The 25,025-nt window shown below is 34.9% G+C and overlaps 1 protein-coding gene across 7 annotated transcripts in view; it reads left to right on the plus strand.

Moving 5' to 3' along the window:
• JMJD1C (jumonji domain containing 1C) overlaps positions 1 to 25,025 on the plus strand; it is a 285,860-nt gene that overhangs the window by 195,597 nt on the left and 65,238 nt on the right. For 4 of the 7 annotated variants that reach the window (XM_057734767.1, XM_057734768.1, XM_057734769.1 and 1 more), the window contains exons 1-2: positions 14,900 to 15,271; positions 19,305 to 19,418. In XM_057734767.1, the coding sequence (XP_057590750.1) occupies positions 15,257 to 15,271; positions 19,305 to 19,418 (129 nt within the window). In that variant the 5' untranslated portion in view covers positions 14,900 to 15,256. Of the gene's footprint in view, positions 1 to 14,899; positions 15,464 to 19,304; positions 19,419 to 25,025 lie in introns of those variants that run through there. The other 3 variants (XM_057734771.1, XM_057734775.1, XM_057734770.1) reach the window with 2 other exon arrangements.

Raw genomic sequence — 25,025 nt, forward strand, 5'->3', positions numbered from 1 at the left:
CTGCTAATAACATAACTATAAGATAACCAGAGTTGGATGAGAGCCAGGGAACTCAGTGGAGGGAAGGGGCCAGGTAGAATCAGTCTTTGTGTACTTTTGCAAGAGTACCTAAGCCTGGCTGCAAGTATAATTCACCTAAGCCGTTCCTTTCATCTTTTACATTTTTGGCAGAAGACACAGAGGACCATAATGGGTGTCACCAATGAATGCCCATTTTAGAGGTGACATAGCTATCAATATATAGGTGACATGATCTGAGCTTAATGAACAGATTAGATTACTTGGTGTTTCCATGTATTCTCTTTCTGTATATTCCCTTTATAGTCTCTTTGTGTCTAATGTGCCACACGAGGATGCTTGCACTCTTTACTAATCACATCTTAGGAATTCATACATTCCATTTTTCCTGTTATCTAGAACAGAATTAGATATTATCCAAAAAATACAAACGCACAAATTTACAGCAGTGTATTATGCTATATACATCCTACTCATAAATAAAATTCTTAAGTAATAATGATTTTAGCTGGTAGTACTTTTTTTAAGTTAATTTTTATTAAAGTATAGTTGCTTTACAATGTTGTTTTAGTTTCTACTGTACAGCAAAATGAATCAGCTATTGGACTTCCCTGGTGGCACAGTGGTTGAGAATCTGCCTGCCAATGCAGGGGACATGGGTTTGATCCCTGTCTGGAAAGATCCCACATGCTGTGGAGCAACTAAGTGCCACAACTACTGAGCCTGCGCACCACAATTACTGAAGCCCATGCACCTAGAGCCAATGCTCCACAAGAGAAACCACTGAACTGAGAGGCCTGTGCACCGCACCAAAGAGTAGCTCGTGCTTGCTGCAACTAGAGAAAAGCTAGCTTGCAGCAATGAAGACCCAAATGCAGCCATAAATAAGTAAACAAACAAACAAACAATCTTTAAAAAAATGAATCAGCTATATGTATATACATCCTCTCTTTTTTAGGTTTTCCTTCCCATTTTGGTCATCACAGAGCACTGAGTAGGTTCTCATAGTGTATGATCAATACACTATGTGTATCAATAGTGTATAGATGTCAATCCCAGTCTCCCAATTCCTCCCATTTCCCCATGGTATCCATATATTTGTTCTCCATGTCTGTGTCTCTGTTTCTGCTTTGCAAATAAGATCATCTATACCATTTTTCTGAATTCCACACATACGTGTTAGTATATCATATTTGTTTTTCTCTTTCTGACTTACTTCACACTGTATGATAGTCTCTAGGTCCATAACTGGTGCTATTTTGATAAACATTGAAAACTCTTGCTTTTCTTTTTTTTTTAAATTAATTTATTGGGCGTGTTGGGTCTTCATTGCTGCACACAGGCTTTCTCCAGTTGTGGTGAATGGGGGCTGTTCTTCATTGCGGTTTGTGGGTTTCTCATTGTGGTGGCTTCTCTTGTTGCGGAGCACGGGCTCTAGGTGTGTGGGCTTCAGTAGTTGTGGTGCATGGGCACAGTAATTGTGGCTCGAGGGCTCTAGAGTGCAGCCTCAGTAGTTGTGGCACACGGGCTTAGTTCCTCTGTGGCATGTGGGATCTTCAGGGATCGAACCCATGTCCCGTGCATTGGCAGGCGGATTCTTAACCATTGTGCCACCAGGGAAGTCTCTTGCTGTTCTTAAATGTGATTTAAAATTTCAAAATAAGTGTCTTTTAAAATCAGAGTTCTTGCAGATTTCAAAGTGTATCTGTAACTTCTCACATCATAGCATCCTATATAAATGAATACTCTCTGCATGTAGGAATGCTTTCTTTCTGAGATATTACTACTTCATAAGGTAGCACATCCCATTACTGCATAGCTAACATTATTAAAAAGCTTTTACTAACGTTGAATCAAAATCTAGCTATACGCAACTTCGGTGTATTAACCTAGTTTATCTTGTAGGTGCTGTTTCTTAAATCTTTTGGGTCAAGGACTCCTCTGAAAATCTGATAGAAGCTATCTTTCCCGGGCAGGGGGAAATTCTCACATTCATAAATTTTTAACAAATAATTTCAAGGATTTTCTAGACTCCTTGAAGGCTTTTTAAAAAAAACCCAGGTTGAGATCCTCTGCTCTAGAACAAGATATGTGAAGTTTTTCCTGTATATTAAAGTATAATAAAGACCTTAGGCTAAACATTCCCAGTTCCTTTAACCAGTCCTAACATGACTTGATTTTAGGAGACCTTTGCTATCCACATCACCTACTTTTATTTATATTTTAACGTCTGTATCTTTCTGAATGGGATGCCTTTAATTTTCATTTGAAATCATCTCAATCTGTTGGGACTGTTACTCTTATATTTGGAGCACTGTGTAACAGCAGTTTTAGCATTAACATCACACAGTACATTCTTACCTCACACAGAGTTTCTGTTTAGCTTCATCTTTGCATCATCCAAAATCTTTGGGACAGTGCTTAACACATTGTAGGTATTTCAGTGAATATTTGTAGAATGAATAAAACTTCCTAATCCTTTTTTTGCATCAAAAGCTGCCAAGCAAGTTTTACCACACTATTATACTAATGTATGCCTGTGAGGGAATGCTGTGGGAGTATGTGTTGTACCATACTTAAGTAGTAGCTTTTGGAACCCAAACTGGGGATTTAACATTTACTCTTATTAAATTTCATTGTGCAAGAGCAGTTCCTTTATTATCTAGATAAGAGGCCAAGGAAAAAGAAATAGTGGTAATTCTTACTTTCTGTATATAATATGGACAGTGGATATGTAGCATATTATAGGGACTGCACAGATGTTTGCTAATTGAATGAATAATTAATGGTCAGGAACTTGTAATAACTAAAGTATGTAATTTGAGAGCTCAGTTCACTATTAGTGAATGTTTTACGCTTTATATATCTTTTTTTTAATTGAAGCATAGTTGACTTACAATGTTATTAATTTCTGCTGCACAGCAAAGTGATTTAGTTATATATATACATTCTTTTTTATATCCTTTTACATTATGGTTCATCACAGGACACTGAATATAGTTCCCTGTGCTATACAGTAGGACCTTGTTGTCCATCCATTCTGTATATACCACAAGTCTGTTCTTTACGTCTGTGAGTCTGTTTCGTAGATAGGTTCATTTGTGTCATATTTTAGGTTCCACATATAAGTGATATCATTCTAAAGATGAGCACCTTAAATTATAACTTCATGTATACTTTCTAGATGTCAGGATAGGACACTTAACTTTAGTGTCCCCCCCTCCCCCCCAAAAAAAACTTTAGTGTCCCCCCTGGCCCCCCCCCCCCCCAATCCCACAAATTGCTGTAATTGATCATATATGACAGAAGACTGTAATGTAACTTTGGGCCTTCACCTCCTTGGGTCACAATCTTAAACAAACTCATTCTCGGTTCATAGTTCATGTGACCTGGGAAATTTTTTTGCTGCTTCATAGGCAATTTTAATCAGCTTTGAAATCTTTTTTGTTGAATGATTAACTATAGTTTTGGCTCTTTGTATCTTCTCTTGAGGAACTTCCTCTGTGTTCCTCCTGCTGAGTAGAAAGTAAGGAACAGCAGTAATTGGAATTCTCATCTTTTCTAAGCGTCAAGAGACAAACTACCTTTGTGGTTATGTTTACTATTTCAGCTCTGTTCTCTCTTTCCATTTAATCTAGGGACACAGCATTGCCACTTTCTGAGCCTGCTGCTTTAACTGCATGATATTTTTGGGAATCCAAGGCAACTTTAAATAGGCATCTCTCTGCATAATATGAAAGAGCTTATCCTCCAATAGCCCTAGGTTATTTGAATTTGAGAACCTGGTATGTGAAATTGATTTCTACATATGATTCTCATATCTCCACAGTGAGAATGAGCAGTTTTCCAGTGTAAGCTATTGATAAGCTATTTAAAGATCCTGTGCTTCCTGAGAGTAGGAGGTTCAGTTAGCAAAGTGACAAGGAGACTGATCTGTCAAGAGAATATCTAAGACCTGAACTGGGGCACTCTGTCCTGAGACACGGTCACTCTAGGCTAGATGTTCTCAACCAGCATTCATGGATCCTTGAAGCAATGGTTCTCAAAGCTGACTGAACCTCAGATTTAACTCAGCATTTTAGAGCTGAGGATTCCTAGGCCTGTTCTGTATTTTATTTGATGGGGTCAGTGAGGTACAGCCACAAGAAGGAGACACAGGAGAGGCATATGAAAACAAAGTTTGTTATACTCAGATGTCCTAGAGGTCCCTGTATGCCACAAGGAAGTAGGCTCAACCAAACAGGTGAGGAGCTGAGAGAGCACAAGGACCTGTAGGCTAGTATCCTTTCTTTGTGGGGGTGGGGTGGAGTCAGGTTGGATTACCCAAGTGAAAGAGCCAAAAAGATTTCACTGATGCCTTTGAATGTTACTAGGTCATGGTCATAGAAGGGCAGGAAAGGGAACTTGTGGCGGAGGTCAGCCTTATCAATGTAGTGCACCTGGTCACCCGGGCAGGGTGCATATAGCCTGTTTGTGGAGATGTTGAGGCAGTGGGGAAAAGATTTTCAAAACGAAGTTTTAAAAATATTTACAGTAAAATATTTACAATAAAGTGCCACATCCTCAGAGTTTTTGAATCAGTAGATCATCAGGGTTAAAGCTTAGAAATGTATATTATTAGAAGATTCTCCAGATGATCTTGGAAACCCCTTAAACTGTGGTGTAAAATTTTATGTGTCATGTTTATGGGAGCTATAGCTTTCATCAGACTCTGAGAGTACACTGACCCCAAAGAGGTTAAGAACACTTGCTATGAGCCACTGGTTTTCAAACTTCAGTGTGCTCCAGATTACCCAAGGACTTGTTAAAACACAGATTACTAGGCCCCAGCTCCCAGAAATTCTGATTCTGGTTGCAGTGGAGCCTGAGAATTTGCATTTTAAACTAGTTACTTGATACTGTTGATGCAGTTGGACAGGGGGCTATCCTTTGAGAACCATTGTTTTAGGACTTCACTAACAACACTCTATGCCTTCAGCGTTAAGCTCTGGAAGTAAAGTATACCTTTCAGGATTCTTCACCAATTAATATAGTAGCAAACTTAATGAAGCATATCAAAGCTTGATCTAGTTTACTACTGTAAGAGAGTGGCATAGAAAACTTCCTCCTGTCTAGCAAAGCAAGTGGCAGTGGAAAGTACACAGGCATTTTTAGTTGACCCATTGATAAATGTTTCATAAGCAATTGCTTCTTTTTAAAAAAAATTTTTTATTATATCATTGATATACAGTATTATGCTTCAGATGTACAGTATAGTGATACACAGATTTTAAAGGTTATACTCCATTTATAGTTACTATAAAATATTGGCTATATTCCTTGTGTTGTACAGTCTATCCTTGTAGCTTATTTTATATGTAAGTTTGTATCTCTTAATACCCTCCCCCCTTCCCTCTCCCCACTGGTAACCACTAGTTTGTTCTCCATATCTGTGTTTGCTTTTTTGTTATATTCACTGGTTTGTTGTATTTTAGCAGTTGCTTCCTTATGTAGCATTTCTTCTATTCAGAGTAGAAAAATTCATAGTTCCATGACCATTTAAATGTTTTTTTTTTAAGTTAAGTAATGTAACCTTTTAAGTATGCTCATGTTATCTAAGGCCAAGTAGAATATAGCTCAAAGTTAAAATATAAAATATAGTTTGACCTAAATGTGTTGGGAAGCAGGAAAGATGATCCTAAGGATTCCTGAAATTAGTAAAACTTGTTTTACTTTAAAAAGCTCCTAAAAACAGGTGGTCTGTGGTCAATGCAGAGAAGCTTTCAGATCCCTAAGGAGAAAGCAACTGTTTCAAAAGCTGTAAAACACTACTAAATCCACAGGAGTCCCAAAGCAGTTTATTTGCCCAGACTACTTACAAGCTGTCTGAAACTTTGAAGGAAACTAAAATCCTGGAAGGAATCTTTCTTTATTATCCGTGAAGAGTCGAATTGTGAGAATTGTGAAACTTTCCTCTCTCTACAGAGATAAACTTAAGCAAGGCTTCTGGGCATTACTAATGGGCCTTAGCTTTTTCCCTTCCCACTTAGCCTTGAGACTTCTGTTGCCTCATCCCCTTAGAGGGAGATGTCCTCAATGAAACAGGATCTGACCTAAATTAAGAAAACAGAGCTTTAGAGGGGAGGGACTTTGTTTAAAGGAAGTGTAGCAAAATTATGTTAGTGGTTTTGGACCTGAAATTAGGTTATGGGTATTCCTTTTCTCTGGGGGGTTTTTTGTTTTGTTTTTGTGTTTTTTGCAACATAACTTTCAGTTGTCCTGTAATATATTAGAAAGGAAGGAAAGTTCATTTTGAATGAATCATAATTTGTTAGTAATTCAAACAAAACACTCTCATTCCAAAGTCTTTATGTGAAGTTCTCTCTTCCACTGTAGTCTTTTTACTTGGCATTTTAGTTAGTGCTTTGTTATTTCAGTGCTGTCAAAATGTTGGCATAAGTTATAAATACTTAATGAAATATGCTTGAAACTTTGATAACTTTGGTATTACCATGTTTTGAATCTAAATACTAGTTAGATATGTGATTGTTATCACCTAAAATCTATTAATTTTTTAAATAACCAGAACAACTACTCTATTTTGAATCCCCCTTAATAGTTAAAAAATTCAGCTTCCAGATTGTTGCTGACATCATCAGAGTTTGTGACAAACAAGGAGATAGTGAGGAAATAATTGTAGAGGCTTGTTGACTTGTGCTGCACAAGTAACAGATGTTTGCCAGACAGAAATGAACAAAACCAATAAAGGAATGGATACCCTATTCAAGTTTCCAAGAGTACAAGCAGTGAAATGATTAAGAAAAATTGAAAAAAATATTTCAAAATGTTTTATTTAGCTTAACTTTGAATTTCTTCTGTGATTTTGTGATTATTAGCATTTTAACACATGCTTTGCATTTATGGTTGAGTTAACTTAGTTTTGTAATATTTTTTACTCTCACAAAATTACAATTTTTCATCTTGAGGTAAAAGATCTGTGGATTACAAAAATTCTGTGCCATGAAAGTCTCCCATGTAGTTTTATTTCTGCCAAGCAGAACAAGTCTTGGTTAACTTAATTTATTCTGAAATGGGAGATGTTACTGATTCTGCCACCTTACATCAATAATACATGAACATTCAGCAGTACTTTTTATGCTTTCATATATGCAAAAGTAGTAATAACAGTGCTTATGAAAAGTTTGGTATGATTTTGTTTATCTTCGCTTTGCTCTTAAACATTTTATTGCTTAAAGAATACAGTATTAGAATCTTAGAATTGGAAAAAAATCTTTGATGTTTCATAAACAATCCCTTGCCAAATCCAGAAATGGGGTCCTTCAGTGACAAGATTGTCAAGTTAGTTTTCATCCAGATTCTTCTTGATTGCTTCTCATTATTGGAAGCTCATTACTTTATGAGTTAGTCTGCTTTGGTTTGATAGTCTTTAATTATTAAAAATTTGTATATTCTGTGTGCTGAGCTAGAATTGGCCTTCCTGGAAATTTTACTGATGAGCGGCTTCCTTTTCAAATTACCCAACCCTTTAAATAATTGTACATAATTAATTATCCTTCTCTTCTCCATTCCTTCAAATGATCCTAATAATTTATGATTTTTAAGTGCCGATACATCTCAGTTTGTAATTGTTCCTCTTCTATTATGATGTCCCATATTGAACAAGATATTCAGAGATGGTATGATCAATGCAACATCTAAAGGGACAGATACCTCCCTTGGTCTGGGTACTTTGTGTCAAAATTTGATTTGCCACCACTCTGTTCTTTCTTTTAAAAAAATGCAGAACTTCTGCTGGCTTAGTGTCTTGAAATCCTCCAGGACTTTATCACATGAATTTCTAGGAAGCTAGATCTCCCTTACATTCTACCTATGTAATTGATTTTTTTTTAAGATATGTTTTGGAATCATTCTGTCATTTGTTAATTTGCAAATAAAGATAGCCTTCAAGCGATAGTGTGTAAGACCAAAGATGAAGGGATTGTATGTTATAGGTTAAAAGCAGTACTATTATTCAGTACTCTAACTAGGTACAAATGCACTGAGAACTGTCATCTAGCCCATATTTCCTTGACTTTACCTATTGCAGAGTTTCTTGATAAAAGTAACCTTTGTTTTTATTAAAAGACAAATTACTCTCAATATACTAGGCTCTTAGTAATCGCTGTGTGGTTTTTCTTTTTCTTTTCCCCTCCATGATTCTGATTTTCCTTGGAGTTTTGCTGGAGTTCATTTACTAGCATGTAGTTTTTTCTTTTTCTAAATTGCCTCTTTCCTTCTTTATAAATATTAATAAATATTAATAGATACCTATCACTAATATCTTGATCATGTCATGGTTTTTTTCAGAGGTTGCCAGTAATGGCTCTGAGTTTATACCTGTCAATATAATATTCTAACATGCAATTGATTTGAACCCTCTTAAACTTGGAATTTTGGTTGTTTAACAAAAGCATGAAGATTTTGCTATTATTTTTGTAACAGAAAAGTGGAGAAGGCTTAACTATCTAACACTGAGAAAAGGCGTAATGAAACTTAATGCTCATTTGCTTGATGAAGTATTTATTAGGTAGCTATTTGAAATGATGGCAGTGTAATCACATGAAAAGAGTATTAAGTGCGGGCTTCCCTGGCAGTGCAGTGGTTAGGATTTCCTGCTTTCACTGCAGGGGTCGGGGTTCAGTCCCTGCTTGGGAAACTGTGATCCTGCAAGCTGCACAGCACCACCAAAAAGGAAGAAAAAAAAAATACTAAGTGAAAATGAGCAACTTATAAATTATATATATCTTAAAACTTGGTAACAACTACACATACTTGTGAAAAAAAGACTGATGTGCAATTACATGCTTAACTGGTTGAGTTCATGCTTAGAACTATGGTATCCTTTTCTTCACCCATTTCTTTTGTTGTCCACATTATTCTCTAATTATTTATAAAGAAAACTAATTGTTTCTTGAAACAAAACAAAAAGGATCTTATATCTGTTTTCTGTGGGTTAGTTTATTTTTAATTCCTAGTTTACACTTTCTACATTAAAAAATATTTTTTTCTTGACAGAAATAATAGTGACCAAATAGGAATTAAACTTTTTAACTATTAGTGTTTTATCATCTTCTCAAATGGTGTTTTTCAGAACGTATCTTTAAAAACTCCTTTATGTTGAATTGTTTGCCTAATCCTGCTTGTTTCTTCTTTCTGATTGGTGATGTGTCAGTAAAGCATATTAAAAATAGATAAGTTTATTATTTTTTTACCTCTTTTCCTTGGTAGTATATAATTTTGTATTTTCTTCTAGACTAGTTTCAGTTTCCTCCATTTTAAGTTCAAAGTTTAAAGTTTTACTCAGCAGATAGCAAAACACTTTGCTCTCTGCCACCTCATGTCAACAAGCATGAAAACAATATGGTTCTTTCACACGATCTTAACAGTGTAAAAATCATTCATTCAGCTATCAGTTAGGAAATCCAGTTTCTAGTCCCAGGGCCGCTACAAACAAGTATTTTGACCAAAAAAGGCCACTTAATCTCTCTGAACGTCCTTCTCTTCATCTGCAAAAATGAGGTTATTAATCTCTGAAGTTCCACTTCTATTTTAACGGCTACTTTTATTGTATTGCATTTTCTCATTCTCATTTTGCCCCCTCTGATTTGAATGTCTACCTTTATTTTACACAAAATTCCCATACTTACCTATTTTGGGAATTTTTTAAACTGTACGTTGATTATTATCTATGTATTTTTCTAGTTTCACATTGTTGTATTGATTAGAGCATTGACATATGTTGTATATAAGGGCTGTTTCCCTATCATTGATTTGTATTTTCTCTTTCTAGAACTTTTCTGATTACATTTTCTTTTCCATAAATTTGATTTGTCTGCTTCCAAAATCTTACTGGTATTTTTTATCAAAGTCATATTGAAGTTATGGAATAATTTATTTAAAAATTACATGTTATTGAGAGAGGTTTAAAGGAAAAATATCAAGTATTCAGAATATTATAATATGAGCAAGGGTACCAAAGTAAATCATCAAGCATGATTACTGTATTAATGAATTTTGAGGTAACTACTTCTGAAGTTGTATAATATTTCTAGTGGTTTTGAAAGAAGCGAAAATAACTTAGGAAAGAAGGTTAAGCATTTAACTGTAGTCATATTTGGCTTTATATGGTGATAAGGTATAAGTATGACTGTATCCTAGTAACAGTATAAAATACAGGTTAGAATAAAATGAAAGTTTAGGTCTAAAAATATAGTTTGGAATTATTTATTTGTGGAAAGAAAAATTGGTTATCTCTATGGCACACACCTGTAAAGTTGTAGAGACAGAAAAGTGCAGTCAGGCCTCCCTATTTGTGGGTTCCACATCTGAGGATTCAATCAACTGTGGATGAAAAAGTTCAGAAGAAAAAATTCCAGAAAATTCTCAAAAGCAAAACTTTAATTTGCCTTGTACTTGGCAACTATGTACATAATATTTACATTGTATTAGGTTTTATGAGTAATCTAGAGGTGATTTAAAGTATATGGGAAGGGCTTCCCCAGTGCGCAGTGGTTAAGAATCCGCCTGCCAATGCAGGGGACACGGGTTTAAATCCCTGGGCCGAGAAGATCCCACATGCCACAGAGCAGCTAAGCCTGTGCGCCACAACTATTGAGCCTGTGCTCTAGAGCCTGTTAGCCACAACTGCTGAGCCCATATGCAGCAACTGCCGAAGCCTGCACACCTAGAGCCCGTGCTCTGCAACAAGAGAAGCCACCACAGTGAGAAGCCAGTGCACCACAACGAAGAGTAGGAGCAGCTCACTACAGCTAGAGAAAGCCCGTGTGCAGCAAGATCCAACACAGCCATAAATAAATAAATAAATAAATCGTTAAAAAAAAAAAAAGAGAGTATATGGGAAGATGTGGGTAGGTTATATGTAAATACTATGCTATTTTATATATGCAACTTGAGCCTTCAAGGATTTTGCTGTCCTCCTGGACCCTGGAACCAATCCTTCACAGATACAGAGGGATGACTGTGAGTGAAACCTTATAATATTGGAAGTAAGAAAGAAAGACTGATCAGGGAGATTCAGAAAGAGAAGTCATAGATATGACAAACTGATAAAACAGCTACTCTGGAGTTAGAGTATATGCTTTATTAGTACTCAGAAAGAATAGAAGGAAAAAATAAAGGAAAGGACATTGAATTCAGCCATAATGCTTTTTGAAACACAGTGACTGTGTAGTGTTTTTGTGTTCTCAGCAGTGATTTGTCTTAGTCAACTATATGTCATAAAAACTATGACATATTTACAAAGTTAAAAAATGAACACATTCTGTTGCACAACTTCTTATGACTGGGGCAGTTATCAAGAATATAGTGAAAAAAAGAGGGGAAAGTGCACTAATTCAAGACATCCCATGCATATTGGTTGAATGAATGTCCTGCATGCTTAAAGGAGACAAGCGAGTTTAAAAATCAAAATTAGATCTGCATCATCTGGAAATCGTTGTGGAACTTCATGGTCTATTGAAGGTATGAAACTGCTATACAGCCTTTGCAGTGCCTGGAAGATCTACATGGATTTATTAATGTGAAGAAGTTAATCATTTGGGTGTTACCATTATGCAAGAGTTACACATTTGATTATATATTTTCATAGATTATAGGACAATAGGGCATACTGAAAAGTATTTTTCTGAATCTAGTCAGGCTTCAAATAAGGCCATATCAAGTTCAAATCCTCTTTTAACTACTATCGTTTCTCTTGTTTTCCTATCCTTATGTCTAAAAAAATACTTAAAATGCTAAGCCACTGAAACTTAGAGGTTTTTGGCTTTTTGTGAAGTCTGTATACTTGGAGAAATCCACTTGTTTGTTTAGGCTTCTATATCTGTGAAGATGAGGAATTTATTTCTTTCATGGCCCAAGATAAATGGGACTATAAAATCTAGTTGAACTCTTAATTACATGTATAAAGTTTCTATAGTTATTGGAAGGAACAGATTTTCTTCAGATAGCCATGCAGTGTTGCCTTACTTTTAGCCTCTGTTTACTTTCTCACCTCTGTTGATTTATTCAGCTTGTAACCTAGAAACCAGCTAAAAAGGAAGGAAGTTAGAGATGTGTATTTCTGGGCAGTAACTGGAGTAGTTTCCTCTTCCTCTAGCCTGGTTTAGCTGCCAGAAAAGACCTTTTACCCAACCAAAAAGAAAAAGAAAAAAAAAGAAAAAAAAATTTAACAGTAACTCTTCAACTTCCTTCCTTAATTCATTAAGGAAGGTATAAGCCATAAGAAGAACCAGTTTAAAGGACTAAAATGCTGCTCTCCTCAAATTGGTGCTTTTCGCTGTCTGAAAGGTGATATTTAATACCATGCCTTATGAGTTGTAAGAGCAGGAGAGAATGAAGGAAATTTGATGTAAAAGGTGAACAACTTATGCTTGCTACCGGATAGTTTCTCTGTATTGTTACTTCACTATTTTTATTTGTGTTACACATTTGCCAGCATATCAGACCAAACTCACGTTCATGTGTTTATAAAAATATTTTATCAAGCCCAGTTTAAATATTAAAAAGATACTTATGGTTTTCAAATAGTTGCACTTGTACCCTTTATTTGTGTTAAGAATCAACTATGTAGTATTTATAGTAATGGTGAAGCATCTAACTTTAATGCAACTCTGATGTAGTATGAAATAAAAATGGGTGTCTTTTTCAGTATTCACATTATTTTGATTTTGCAAAAATTATTGAATTATGTATCACTAGCAATATATAAATATTGTGGCAATTGGATTGTCAGCTAAGTGTAGTTCTTAATGCTGTTTGATTCTATAGGGGACTGATAGTACTTGAGGAACAAAGACATATTTTTAAGTTAATAACAACATATATAGTCAAACCTGAATTTATGTGAGATTGTAAGATGAATCTTGTGAAGTATTTACCTCATTCTCTAATGTACAACAAATTGTAGAAAAGTAGTATGACGTGTATTTAAAATTTGATAGTTTATAATGTAATAACCTGAACCAATCAAACATTTGATGTTTCCTTATTCCTTGGGGCTCAGAATAAGGCTGCTATATTACTCCAGTTGGTTTTTTGTGTTTGTTTTGGTAACTTACATTACATTGAATTCTTTTTTTTTTTTTAATAAATTTATTCATTTATTGGTTACGCTGGGTCTTCGTTGCTGCGCGCGGGTTTTCTCTAGTTGAGGTGAGCAGGGGCTTCTCTTCATTGCAGTACATGGGTTTCTCATTGTGGAGGTTTCTCTTATTGCGGAGCACAGATTCTAGGCGTGCGGGCTTGGGTAGTTGTGGCACAGGAGCTCAATAGTTGTGGCTCTCGGGCTCTAGAGTGCAGGCTCAGTAGTTTTGGCACATAGGTTTAGTTGCTCCACAGCATGTGGGATCTTCCTGGGCCAGGGATCGAACCTGTGTCCCCTGCATTGGCAGGCGGATTCTCAACCACTGCACCACCAAGGAAGTCCACCGGGGAAGTCCCATGAATTCTTTTAATTCTGTATATGTTTTATGTTCATGTCTTAAGTAATTAATTATGAATGAATCATTGGGATGCTATATATGATTTAATATTCACTTGACTCATTAAGAAGAACTTTGTTCGGGGCTTCCTAGGTGGCGCAGTGGTTAAGAATCCGCCTGCCAATGCAGAGGTCACGGGTTCGATCCCAGCTCCAGGAAGATCCCACATGCCGCGGAGCAACTAAGTCCGTGTGCCCAAAAAAAAAAAAAAAAGAACTTTGTTCTAAAGTTATGTTTTAGTACCATCACTGTTCTAAAGCTGATTTTTTACTAACATTCTTAGAATAATCATTACCCCTCTCTTTCATCCTTAAGAAAGGATTGATTGAGACTTTTATAAGTGCAGTCCATAATAGACTAAATTTAAAATATCTTTTTTTCAGTAGTTAACCTGATGTCTTCTCTGAAATGAAACTGATACATCTGGAATAGATTTAAAGGGACAAGGCATTAGTTGGTGGCTAGAAGTTTTTCTCTTAACATGATTTGATAAATTGGTTGTGTGTGTGGTATTAAAAAAATCAGTGTAAATTTTTAGATTTATTGAAATTGAGATACCTAAGATTGGGACAAATTTATAATAAATGACCATTCACAAACATTATTAAAAAATAGGTGAATGTTTTCTTATACTTGCAGATATCTGACATTCTTCATATTCAGTGTGTTTATTATACATGCAGCACACATCTCAGTTCAGACTAATCACAGGTCAGGTACTCACTAGCCATGTATGGCTATTATAGGTTTTTATAACTGTGAACTATTTAAATTATTTTTATAAACAGTGAAAATGTTTCAGGAATATTTTTTAACCTGCCAAAATAAATATTACCGGTTCGTTTTTCCTTTGAGTAAAGTGTCTGTGAGATTGGTTGTCAATTGATTTAACTTAGATTATTACTCCAGAAATGTTTTAAACAGTTTTTTTTTTCCTTGCGTTTTTTAAAATAGTATGTTTCTAAGGAGAAATGATTTAAATTATTTACTTGAAAGTATTTTTGATGGTTTAAAGTTATGCTTTATTTTTGCCAGCTTAAGAGATATTATTACTTGTTTTCTGCACTTTCTCACCTTGGTAAATCTGGAAAGCACAAACTTTGTATTTGCATTTGCTTCATGAAGGAGACAGTAAACTTGAGCTCTCAGTCTCGCCACTAGTCTGTCTTTGTCTGTTGTTAAAATTATGAGCCAGTCTCTATGGCGCAGCCAAATGAGTAATCACCAGTAATGTGACTCGTGCTGGAAGTGACTCCATCAGCACCTGTGACGGAGGATTAGTTACAGTTTACAGAGCACCGCCTCTTCCCTTCTCTCAGTGTGCCCTAAGCCAAGTAGTCGTTCTCATTTGGGTGTCTGCACTGTTGGAAGCTACTGCAGTGTGTTTCCACGCAGAGTACAGTGGGAAAAGGCTTTCTCTAGCTGATGGATGGCTGTTCTCTCTATTTGGAGTATCTTACTGGTTATGTAAGCGACCTCGGGAGAAATTATCCTGACCCAGATCGGAGGATGCAGTAGTGCTTCAGCTGCAGGATTTCTTAGTCGTTAACACCACACTGCTGATGACAAAGAGCGAGTTGTAATCCTCATCTCTGCCAGGACCGAGCCAGAGCAAACAGAAAATCGTCATTTGCTCGTCGGAGACTTGTTAGGTTACAGCCTCTGCTTCGTTCTGTGGTCTTGGCTTTTCTTACTATACAATGACGACGCTGCAAGTAAGCTCAGAAATGCTTGGTTTGAGAGCCATTTGCCTGTGATTTTTGAAGACTTAAGAAGTATTTAGGCTAGATAAAAAAAAGAAATACGGCTCAAGAACAAAATGGAAATGTCAGCTATACTTCTTGACCTTTAAAACCTTGTCGTGGATATCTGAGATTTAAAGATACTTTAAAATTCTCAAGAACAAAGTACGGTTTGTATTTTGGTGCTTCCTTTTTCTTTTGTCTTAATTTACATTTGGTTTTGCTTCTCAGCCTTAGGAATTAAGGTCACTGTCTTTTATAGATCCAGCCTTAGTGTTCTTAGTTTTAAGAAATTTTAACGATTTCATTTGTTTAGAAAGAGATTTTTTGTGTTGTAATTTTGTAACACTGTAAAGATAAAAACCGAGCTCAGTTGTTTAAATTATTATAGCAGAAATGTTTTAGATTAGGTTTTAGAGTACAATGTTTTAAGGGAAGTAGGGGTATTTGGTTTGTGAGGGGGTTTTTTGTGTGGTGTATTCTTTTCCCCACCCCCAACTTGTTTTCTAACAGTATCGTGTTTTTCAATAGACCTGCTTGGGTGGGAATTTGGACTTTGTTCTTTGAGTCACTTCAGTCTTTTTTTTTTCTCTTTTAAAGACTAAACCTTGACTTCTGAAATGTATCCTAGATTGTTTGCTGCTTTAGTATTCCTTTAGTGAGATTTATATCTGATTTTTGTAGTTAATGAGCCTGATTTTTTTACACTTGGAAAAGGAATTGTTAAATGTTAACTGGAGATTGTTAGAAACTCAGACTGTAGACATAAACTCCATGAATTTCCAGTTAAATGTTAAATGGTGCGCTTTAACATGGTTTGTTTGAGCAGCTGAGTTATGTTGAGAACTGTAGCTGATTTATTTTAAAAATGTTTTTTCGAGGAGGGCTCATCTGTTCGCCTCTTCCTCATGTGAATGGAATGTGGTGCAGCATGGAGCCCCAAACAGGATACAGTTGTTCTAAGCATTCTTCCTATAGCGTGGTAGGCCCTACTAGAAATGCAGGCTCTCAACTAAGTATTTATTTTGGCTTTATACTATTTTTAAAGTATAGTTAACAAAGACAAAGGACCTTAAAAGAACTCCCAATCTGTTAATAAAACTGAAAAAGTGTTTTTTTAATTGGTAATTTTAATTTGGATTTTCAGAGGCTTTTTTCAGCATTAGAATAATAGTCTTCTTGTGATTAGGGCCATATTCTACTGTGACTTTCATCAGATGGTAGCTCGTTGCTTCCCCTTAGGCTGTGGAAGTTCCTCATAGAATGGTGTATCTTTAGAGTCTTGAATTACTTAGCTATGCATGAATTCTAGTTTTTTTTACATTCCAGTGCACCTAGACCCGTGAAATACTTACTACAGATTCATCATAAAATCTGTAGGATCCATTCGCTTTTATTTAAATACTTGTTTTTAACTTTTAAGCTAATAATATGTCTGAAATGGATGTATTTATTTGACCTGGATACAAAAATTAATAATGGTTACATCATTGATTTGCCACTTTAGGGAATCAGGATGTATTTTAACTCTTAGTTTTATGTGTTTTGTCTTTAATTTTTCCATAAAGTAGGAACAATTGCACATTTTTAGGGTTGTTTGTTTAATACATTTTGAAACATTTCTTTAACAAGTGCTGTAAAAGTATCCGCACTTGGTGGGAACATATTTGTAGTTTAAAAGTAATTGCACATTTTAAAATCTGCAAGTCGTGGCCCTGTTTGGTATTTAAGAAGCATTGTACACTTTTGACTTCCATTTGTACATGGTTATTATAAGTATTTATGTATCAGAAATAGACCATTATAAACTAGTCTTAACATTTCTGATAGCTAAATTCTACCAGTGGCTTTCAATTAGATAACCTAAAATGAGAAATTCTTTTTTATTTTAGCCTAGAAACAAAACATTTTTTTTCTAACTCAGTAATTTAAATCATGATAAATTGGCCTGTTGAAATTTACCATTAGAACTCTGACCTACCTTAAAAAGCAGAGTCCTGAGAGGTTCTCTTCACAAGAATGTTTTTCATATTATAAAATGAGTAGGTCTCATAGGAAATGCAAACCACCTTTATTATTTGCGTAAGAAAGAGGCACTCAGACTGGAGAAGTTTACTTTTTTCCCAAATCCTACTTAATTGAATTGTATCTTTAGCCACTTAGATAATACCTTTTGTGGACCTTTTTGTTAACCTTCCCAGGTTGATCTGACTTGGTCCTGTTTAAAAAGAAATAGAGCATTTGATAAAGTTAAAGGATTAAAAGTTCTCTTGAGAAGGTGCCAGTGTTTTCTAGTTTGCCAAAAACTGAATGAAGATATAATATGAAAATGCTACATATTTCATGTAAGGAATGTAGTTATGGTAAATGGAAAATGTTAGATGGCAACAGTAGCAGGAGATAGCTAAATAATGGGGGAATGTCTTTTTTGAAAATGTAATTTCTCACCCAAACAAAAATACTTTCGATACTTATGTAGTACTTAAAAGGTTAGCCCTAGGACATGGGAGGGGAGGATATTAGTGTGATTAAGGTTTTCTAATCATAAATACTGAAAATAAGTAGAGGTGTAAGAGAATTTTTCCATGTTAATTTATGAAAGAAGATATTTATTAGTTCATGGTGTGGATAGTGTGGAAATGAGGCATATTTAAAACGCTTATTTATTCTCCTGTGTTTTTAGCTTTTTCAAAACACAGGCTCCTCAATGAATCGAATCGAAAGCTTTAAAAACAATTTCTTAAATAGAGAAATTAACTGCTTAAGAGCCATTCTAAATTAAAAATCTTGAAAAGTTTTCCCCTAGAGTGTTTATTAGTTGTGGTTAGTAAGATCTTAAATTTCTTTAAGACATAAATAAGAGAAGGGCGAAATACAATGACTTTGGGTCTCCTGGGGATTTTTACTGTCTGTGCCGAAAGCTTTGGTTTACATCCAAATGATCGGTCGTACTCGTTGCCTGTAGCAAGAAAGATTTCCCTATGTGATACAGGTAATTTAGAAACTGAGTTACTTGTTTATTTCATTTTCCAAACTTAGATTCTTTTATAGTAAAGCCACTGTATGTTTTTAAGATGGTAGGATATTGTTTTCATATTTAAGTTTTAAAATAGTATCATGGATATAATATATTTGGCTTTTATTCAAACTGCTTTTATTTGAAAGTGATTGTGATAGTCATTAAAAAAATGCAGACACAGTACCTTTATTTCCTTCCTTCCTCTTCCTCTCTTGCCTCCCTCACTCCCACCCCCACCCCAAGATATGAGTAAATTCTTTATGTAAAAGTTGAGTCTTCTTTAAAGTAATCAAATGATCACGGATTTGCTCCCACCCTTCCCCGTGTTTTGTTTTGTTTTTTAATAGTGAAAGTCTGGAGAGACTTTACTGGAAGGTGGGTTTTGTGTAATACTTCTTACCTCCCTCTTTTCCTACACCCTTCCCCCATGCTGCTTTTACTGAAGCAGCTGGATTTTTATTTGTGCTTGGGGCAGGGGCGGGGGTGAGTAGTACAAGGGGTGGAGTTAAAAGACCAGATGCATCCTGATCATTTAAAAATCCTTCTTGATGTGAATGAACTAGGAAAAAAATTACACTTGTGAATCATAACCACTGTTTTATAAAGAATAATACTTATAATATCTTTAAAAGAGTTGGGGGTAATATGCTTTCCTACCCAGTTTACTTTTTCAGAAGCAGCTTTTTTTATATTAGAAATTTCTATACACATGTATATTTGATTATAGCCCTCTTTTAAAATAAACAACTGGGGCTTATTAATAAACTGGAATTTTTTCATATCATTTCTTAAAATCTACTTTCTTTTTAACAAATAGAAAATATTGTATGAATAAAAGCACCACTTTATAGTATGAAAACTGATATTCATTGGTATCCCAAAACCATTACAATAATGACTTGTACTTTGTATTTATATATACCCCTTCACATTTTGAGGATAAACCCAGAAAATAACCGTTAGATTTTTTTTTTTTTCTCTTACCAGACTTTCAAGCCCCTGGTTGAAAAAAGTATACCCAGTTCAATCACTGCAGTAGAATTCCTTGTAGATAAACAACTGGATTTTTTAACTGAAGATAGTGCCTTTCAGCCCTACCAGGTAAGAAACTTTAGATTGCTTTTAAAAATTAACTGTTCGTTAAATTTCACTGATATTCAGATATTCTTTAGAATATTCAATTCTAGCTAACATCAAGGTGTATAAGAAACACAATGCATTTGATGAATTTTGATTATAAGATAAATGATTCATTTATCCAGTCAAGAAATGTATGCTGAGAACTTATTATGAGCCAGGCAGCATCCTGTTGCCAGGCATGCACAAGTGAGCAAAGTAGAAGTGCCTGCCATTCTAAATAATGTTCATTGTTAGAAAATAACTGGTTAGATATTAGTATAAATTATCTTTGTCTCCAGCTCTGAAGATTAAGAATTGGGTCAATTAACATAATTAAATGAGATTAGTGTTTACTATATACATGCATATCAGTTTAGCATAATAGTAGTTCATTTTCAAGTGGGAATTTTCCTTTAGTTTGTCATTAATTGAATTGTTCAGTTTCTAAATTTTAATTCCCAGTTGTTGCAATTTAAATACAAATACACTTAATTGGAAAAACGTTTTCTAGTAGGTTTTTAGATTTAAATCATGTAAAGAAACTCATATGAAAAGTAGTATGCTAAATGTTTCTATCAGTTAATTTTTTAAGGTTGACGTAATGCACAGAAGTTTGTTTTCTTTGTATGTTTGGGTTTTGACTGAAATCAGCATATTTTTAGGTTTTTTACTTAAATGTTTAAGATAATATAGTAATTGCATTGAAAGAAAGAATGAACTCCTTTGACTTTCTTTTTTTTAATGGAGTTGAAAGTCAGTATTCCTGTTTAATTTCAGAATAGTTATTTTGTTTCAAAAGTAAAATATAGAGGCATGGTTTCCATGGAAAAAACAAGAGCTTGAGTTAATGAGCAGTGGTTTGTTGTGTGTGAAGTTATAATACTTAGGGAATTAGTAGTTATGCGCCTCTTTTATTAGGTCTACCAAAAGTAGGTGATAGTTCTCTTGATTAAATGTTATTTCTTATTTTGAAGTCTACATGGATATGCTTTCGTGTTTTCACATTATTTTTCATATTTCATCAAATGGCCTCATTTTTGTACTGTTAGCTTTTGTTCTTTGATTACAGTATTTACAGCTAAAAATTCATAGCAAGTTCCAGTTTAATAGTAGCGATGTTAGAGCTTTTCCCTGGGATTTTATTTTGTTTTGGGTTTAGTTGTGAATGCCATCTAGCTTACTATAGCCTTACTATAATTTGTCTCATTTCTGACAGTCTTTTAGTGGGAATTAGACTGAGTATAGGTAAAAATCAATGGAACCTTCCAACTCAGTATTTTAATTCTGTGGTTGCTGATTAGCACTGTAGAAGTTACAGCTTGGATTTGATTTAGAGAACTGAAATCATTATGTAGAAATTACTTTTAAAAATAAACTCTTGCCAGGTGGCCCAAAAGTCTACAACATGTTTATTAAAATTAAAATGATTGAAAGGATGTGCTAACCTATTACATGAGTTTTTTTGTACACATTTTTTAACTGTTTTAGATTCTGATAATTATTTTTATTAGAAATAAAGGCATAAGAGTGAAAGTCTTATTTGATTTGGTGATTTGTATAGTTGTCTTTGTTAGCTATTTATATTTTCCCTGCTAGTATAGGTAAGTTGACCTCAGGCCTAGAAGGATAGGATATCTTCCAAAGGTGACGTGATTCACTTGACATTTTAACCATTTGTGTTTCACAAACAATATGAATTCTCAGTTCTAAGAAATCAGAAGGAATTACACTAAGAGCACTTGATTTCAGATCCAGCATACCCTAATGTTAGTGTTAAAGAGTTTAAGAAGTAATAAATGGTATACAATAAAGCTTTTTTGTGTGTATTTTAATTTTTATATTTAATGTTTTTTTAACCAGATTAGAAATATAAAAATAGGTTCTCCGGTATATAAATAATAGACACCTACTGTAATGCTTTGAATGAAAATTTTACTCCAGAGGCTGAAGATGGCTTAGTCTAGGTTTTCAAAGTTATTTATTTAAATGGATTTATAAAATATAGACATATTCTGTGTAAAGGAAATACTTTCAAAGTTCATGCAGTTAGAGTGGCTTTAACCCAGAATGCTTTTCTCTAACCAGTTGTCCAAACAGTACATTAAATTCCTTGGCATGTTAAACATGGCAGCTGTTCCTGGCATAGATTTTGTAAATAGTGCCTTGACATATCTTAACCTTAGGGTAACCTTATGTAAGTCAAAGGGAGTTTGGGGGAAAATTGAACAAGTTTTTTAAATAGTTTCCTTGTTTTTTTCTCACTTTAAATTTCATGAGAGAGTTTATTCTGAATCTGAGTGTTAATTATCCTTTGGAGGCTTCTTAAGTGGGATGGGGAGAAACATCTTCTTTGGAAATGGCCTTTCTGTATAGAGTACACCTAAGTTTTGTTTGAAAAATTCCCACAAATGATGCTTCACTGTGAATCTGTTTAAATAGTTTTGTAGTAAGAATTCTTGTTTACTATCTTTCTCCTTGAGTTCTCAGCATTTTATTCTGTAGTAGTGTGCTCCCTTTAGTTAACTTTATAGTTGTACAGCCCTAGTTTTTAATATATCACAATAACATGTATTGTGAAGGTAGTGGTTAGCAAACAGATGACTCCGAATTAATACAGATCCTTTCACTTTTAAAATCATGCCTGGTTTGCACTTACCCATAACTCTGAATGATTTCAGTGTACTGAATATCAGATGGCATGTATTAAGTTCGTTAATTTTTTTTTTTAACTATGTATTTATTTATTTGGCTGCACCGAGTTTAGTTGCGGCACTTGGGAGCTTTAGTTGTGGCATGCGGGCTCCTAGTTGCAGCATGCGGGATCTAGTTCCCTGACCAGGGGTCGAACGCAGGCCCCCTACTTTGGGAGTGCGGAGTCTTTAAACTGCTGGACCACCAGGGAAGACCTAATTTGGTCATTTTTTTTATGTTATGTGTGGTTGGTGGATCCCGGTACAGCCATCATAGATTATAGTTTTCAGTATTTTGGAAGGAAAGTTGAATGAGGAGAGAAATCAAATCAACATCTTATAGACAATATAATGAATGCATATTAATACACTGCTGAGGCAGAGTACCATAGTATTGTTAATTCTGTTTTTTTCCTTCCTTTTGCACACAAATGAGTTTCTGCTTCCTCCTTTCAGATTTCCTGATCATGCCAGGCTGCAGTTAACTTTCTTTGAAGTAAAAGGGGAAGGGAAAAAGAGAGGAAGTAGGAGGGAACTCTTTAGATTCTACAATGTCTCTCAGCTGGCTGGGAAGGAGGAGGAAAAAATTATTCTTAAAGATGCTTTTTATAGTTTTGGGTTTGTTTTTTTAAATTACTATGGTTTCTATGGTATGGTTGCTTTACTTTGGGGGATGAGTACAGAAGTTTAAAAAAAACAAAATTTGAAGTTTTGATCCAATTCATGTAAAAAACAGTTTGATAATGAAATGTGAACATTGAGCTTTTAGCATGATTTTGAAATCATCTTGTCCTGGATTTTGGCTTCTGGCCATGCACACACCTGCAGTTTTCAGATTGGTTGATTCATAGAGGATGTAGAAGAGATTATTTCTTACCTGAAAACCATACATGACTCATGTTAGTTAGTTAATCTGGGTTGGTCTGGCTTGTTAGTCCACTATTTTCTAGGGATCAGGATCCTCTTTGCATTTAAATGTAACAAAGGAATAATACAAAGGGCGCTAGTTGAAAACCATTAAAGATTTGAAGCAGAACACATTGTAAAACAACTATACCCCAATTAAAATAAATAAGTAAATTAAATTAAAAAAGGAAGTCACAGAAAGCATTTAAGCAGGGCTGTCACAAAAAAATTTGAAGCAGAATGTGCTTGCTTAAAATTATACCCTATGTCTACCTTATTGCATATTAAAATTCATTGTAGTAATGAGGTATTTTCCCTAGCATATAAGGTAGAATCATCCTAAACCTGAAGGAATGATCCCGTTTGAAGTTCTTGGTCATTATAATCCGCTAAAAGTTAAGAGAAACTACGAATACTTCAGTTTCTATCATCGCAAAATAGACATTGAACTTGATATAGTACTATTGTGCTGTGAATTGCTTGTTGAAAGGAATACATGGAGCAAACCTGAGTATTTTCTTAGTTCCTAGACTAAAGATTGATAAAGACTTGAACAGAGAAGCGTCTTACATTATTTAGTTAATGAAAGTGTCTGAACTGTGTCAGATCTGTTTATCATTGCTATAGTCCTTCATTGAGAAAGATGTTTTTTCACTTGGAGTCTATTTTGAACCACATTCCATCATCGATTATATAAATTTATTGTCTGCAGTTTCAGAATATCCCTAAATTAGTGATTGCTCAACACATCTGGTTTACTAAAAATAGCTTGAATGATTGCCCAGGATTAGTTACCAATAGTTTAGGGAGTGGAGTATAGCGGAGACATACATTTTTCCTTCTAAATTTTTATTTGGAATTGCTTCATTACCAGGATGAGATGAATTTGAGTGAGGTGAAATTTAGCCTCCAGTCAGCCTAGGTAAACAATTAACTAGTTGTTTTGGTTGTTACCAGTCAAATGTTATATTTTGTTGAGTTAAATATTTGATATAAGTGAGCCACAGAAAAGTTTGAAAATCTTGTTGGTAGTTTATAAGCAGATTTGTTCCCCAGGGTACTATGATGAATTTGCTAATAGTTTAGAGAAGGAAGTAAACAGAACTTTATTGTTAGTATTTCTTTGATGGGTAGGTAGAGAGAAGACAACTTTTTCACACTTTTCTTTACTCTCGTTTCAATTTGTAGTATAGATACATCACTTAAGAGCATTTTTAAACTTAATATTTCTGTAGAGGAAATGAGAATTTGACCTGGTACAGGATTTATGTAGTTAGGTAAATGTTTCTGTCCCAGAATTCCTCTCCGATTTCTTTCTGGTGTCAAATTACTACTCTCTCATTGATTTTACTAAAAGAAAAAAATTAATTGACTTTCAGAAACTGCCTAGCAAACTGTTGCTTTACTTTTATAATAGAAATTAGTGGGTTTTTTGTTTGTTGTTTTTGTAATGATGACTGAACTTTGTATTGAGAGAGAGGTATTTATAAGAAATACTGTAAACACATCTCCTATAAGGATATGGGAGTGCAGTGCGCTCAAACCCCCACCCTCAAGAAAGAGAGCATCTGCTCTTGAATTGAGATGGGGAGAAACAGGGCCAGAACAGAAAAGAGAGGGCCTAGAGTTCTTTGTGTTCCACTAACTCACTTGCCCCCCCACCCCCCGAAAGGCACCTTTAAATGGCAATCTTATGCTCAGACCCTACTTCCCTTTGACCCTTAAAAATTTTTAATATCTAGCCTTAGAAACGTCACCCCAACTGACTTCATTCATTTAGCAGTTATTTAAATTATGTGGTTTCCCTATTCATAGCATCCTGCTTAGGTGCTTGATGGTTTTTAAAAGTTGATAAAGTGACTTCCCTGGTGGTCCAGTGGTTAAGACTCCTTGCTTTCACTGCAGGGGGCATGGGTTCAATCCCTAGTTGGAGAACTAAACTAAGGTCCTGCATGGAAACTGAGATCCCACATGCTGCTGCACGGTGCAACCA

Source organism: Hippopotamus amphibius, chromosome 5 (genome assembly GCF_030028045.1).
Source record: "Hippopotamus amphibius kiboko isolate mHipAmp2 chromosome 5, mHipAmp2.hap2, whole genome shotgun sequence".
NCBI classification, from domain to species: Eukaryota; Metazoa; Chordata; class Mammalia; order Artiodactyla; family Hippopotamidae; genus Hippopotamus; species Hippopotamus amphibius.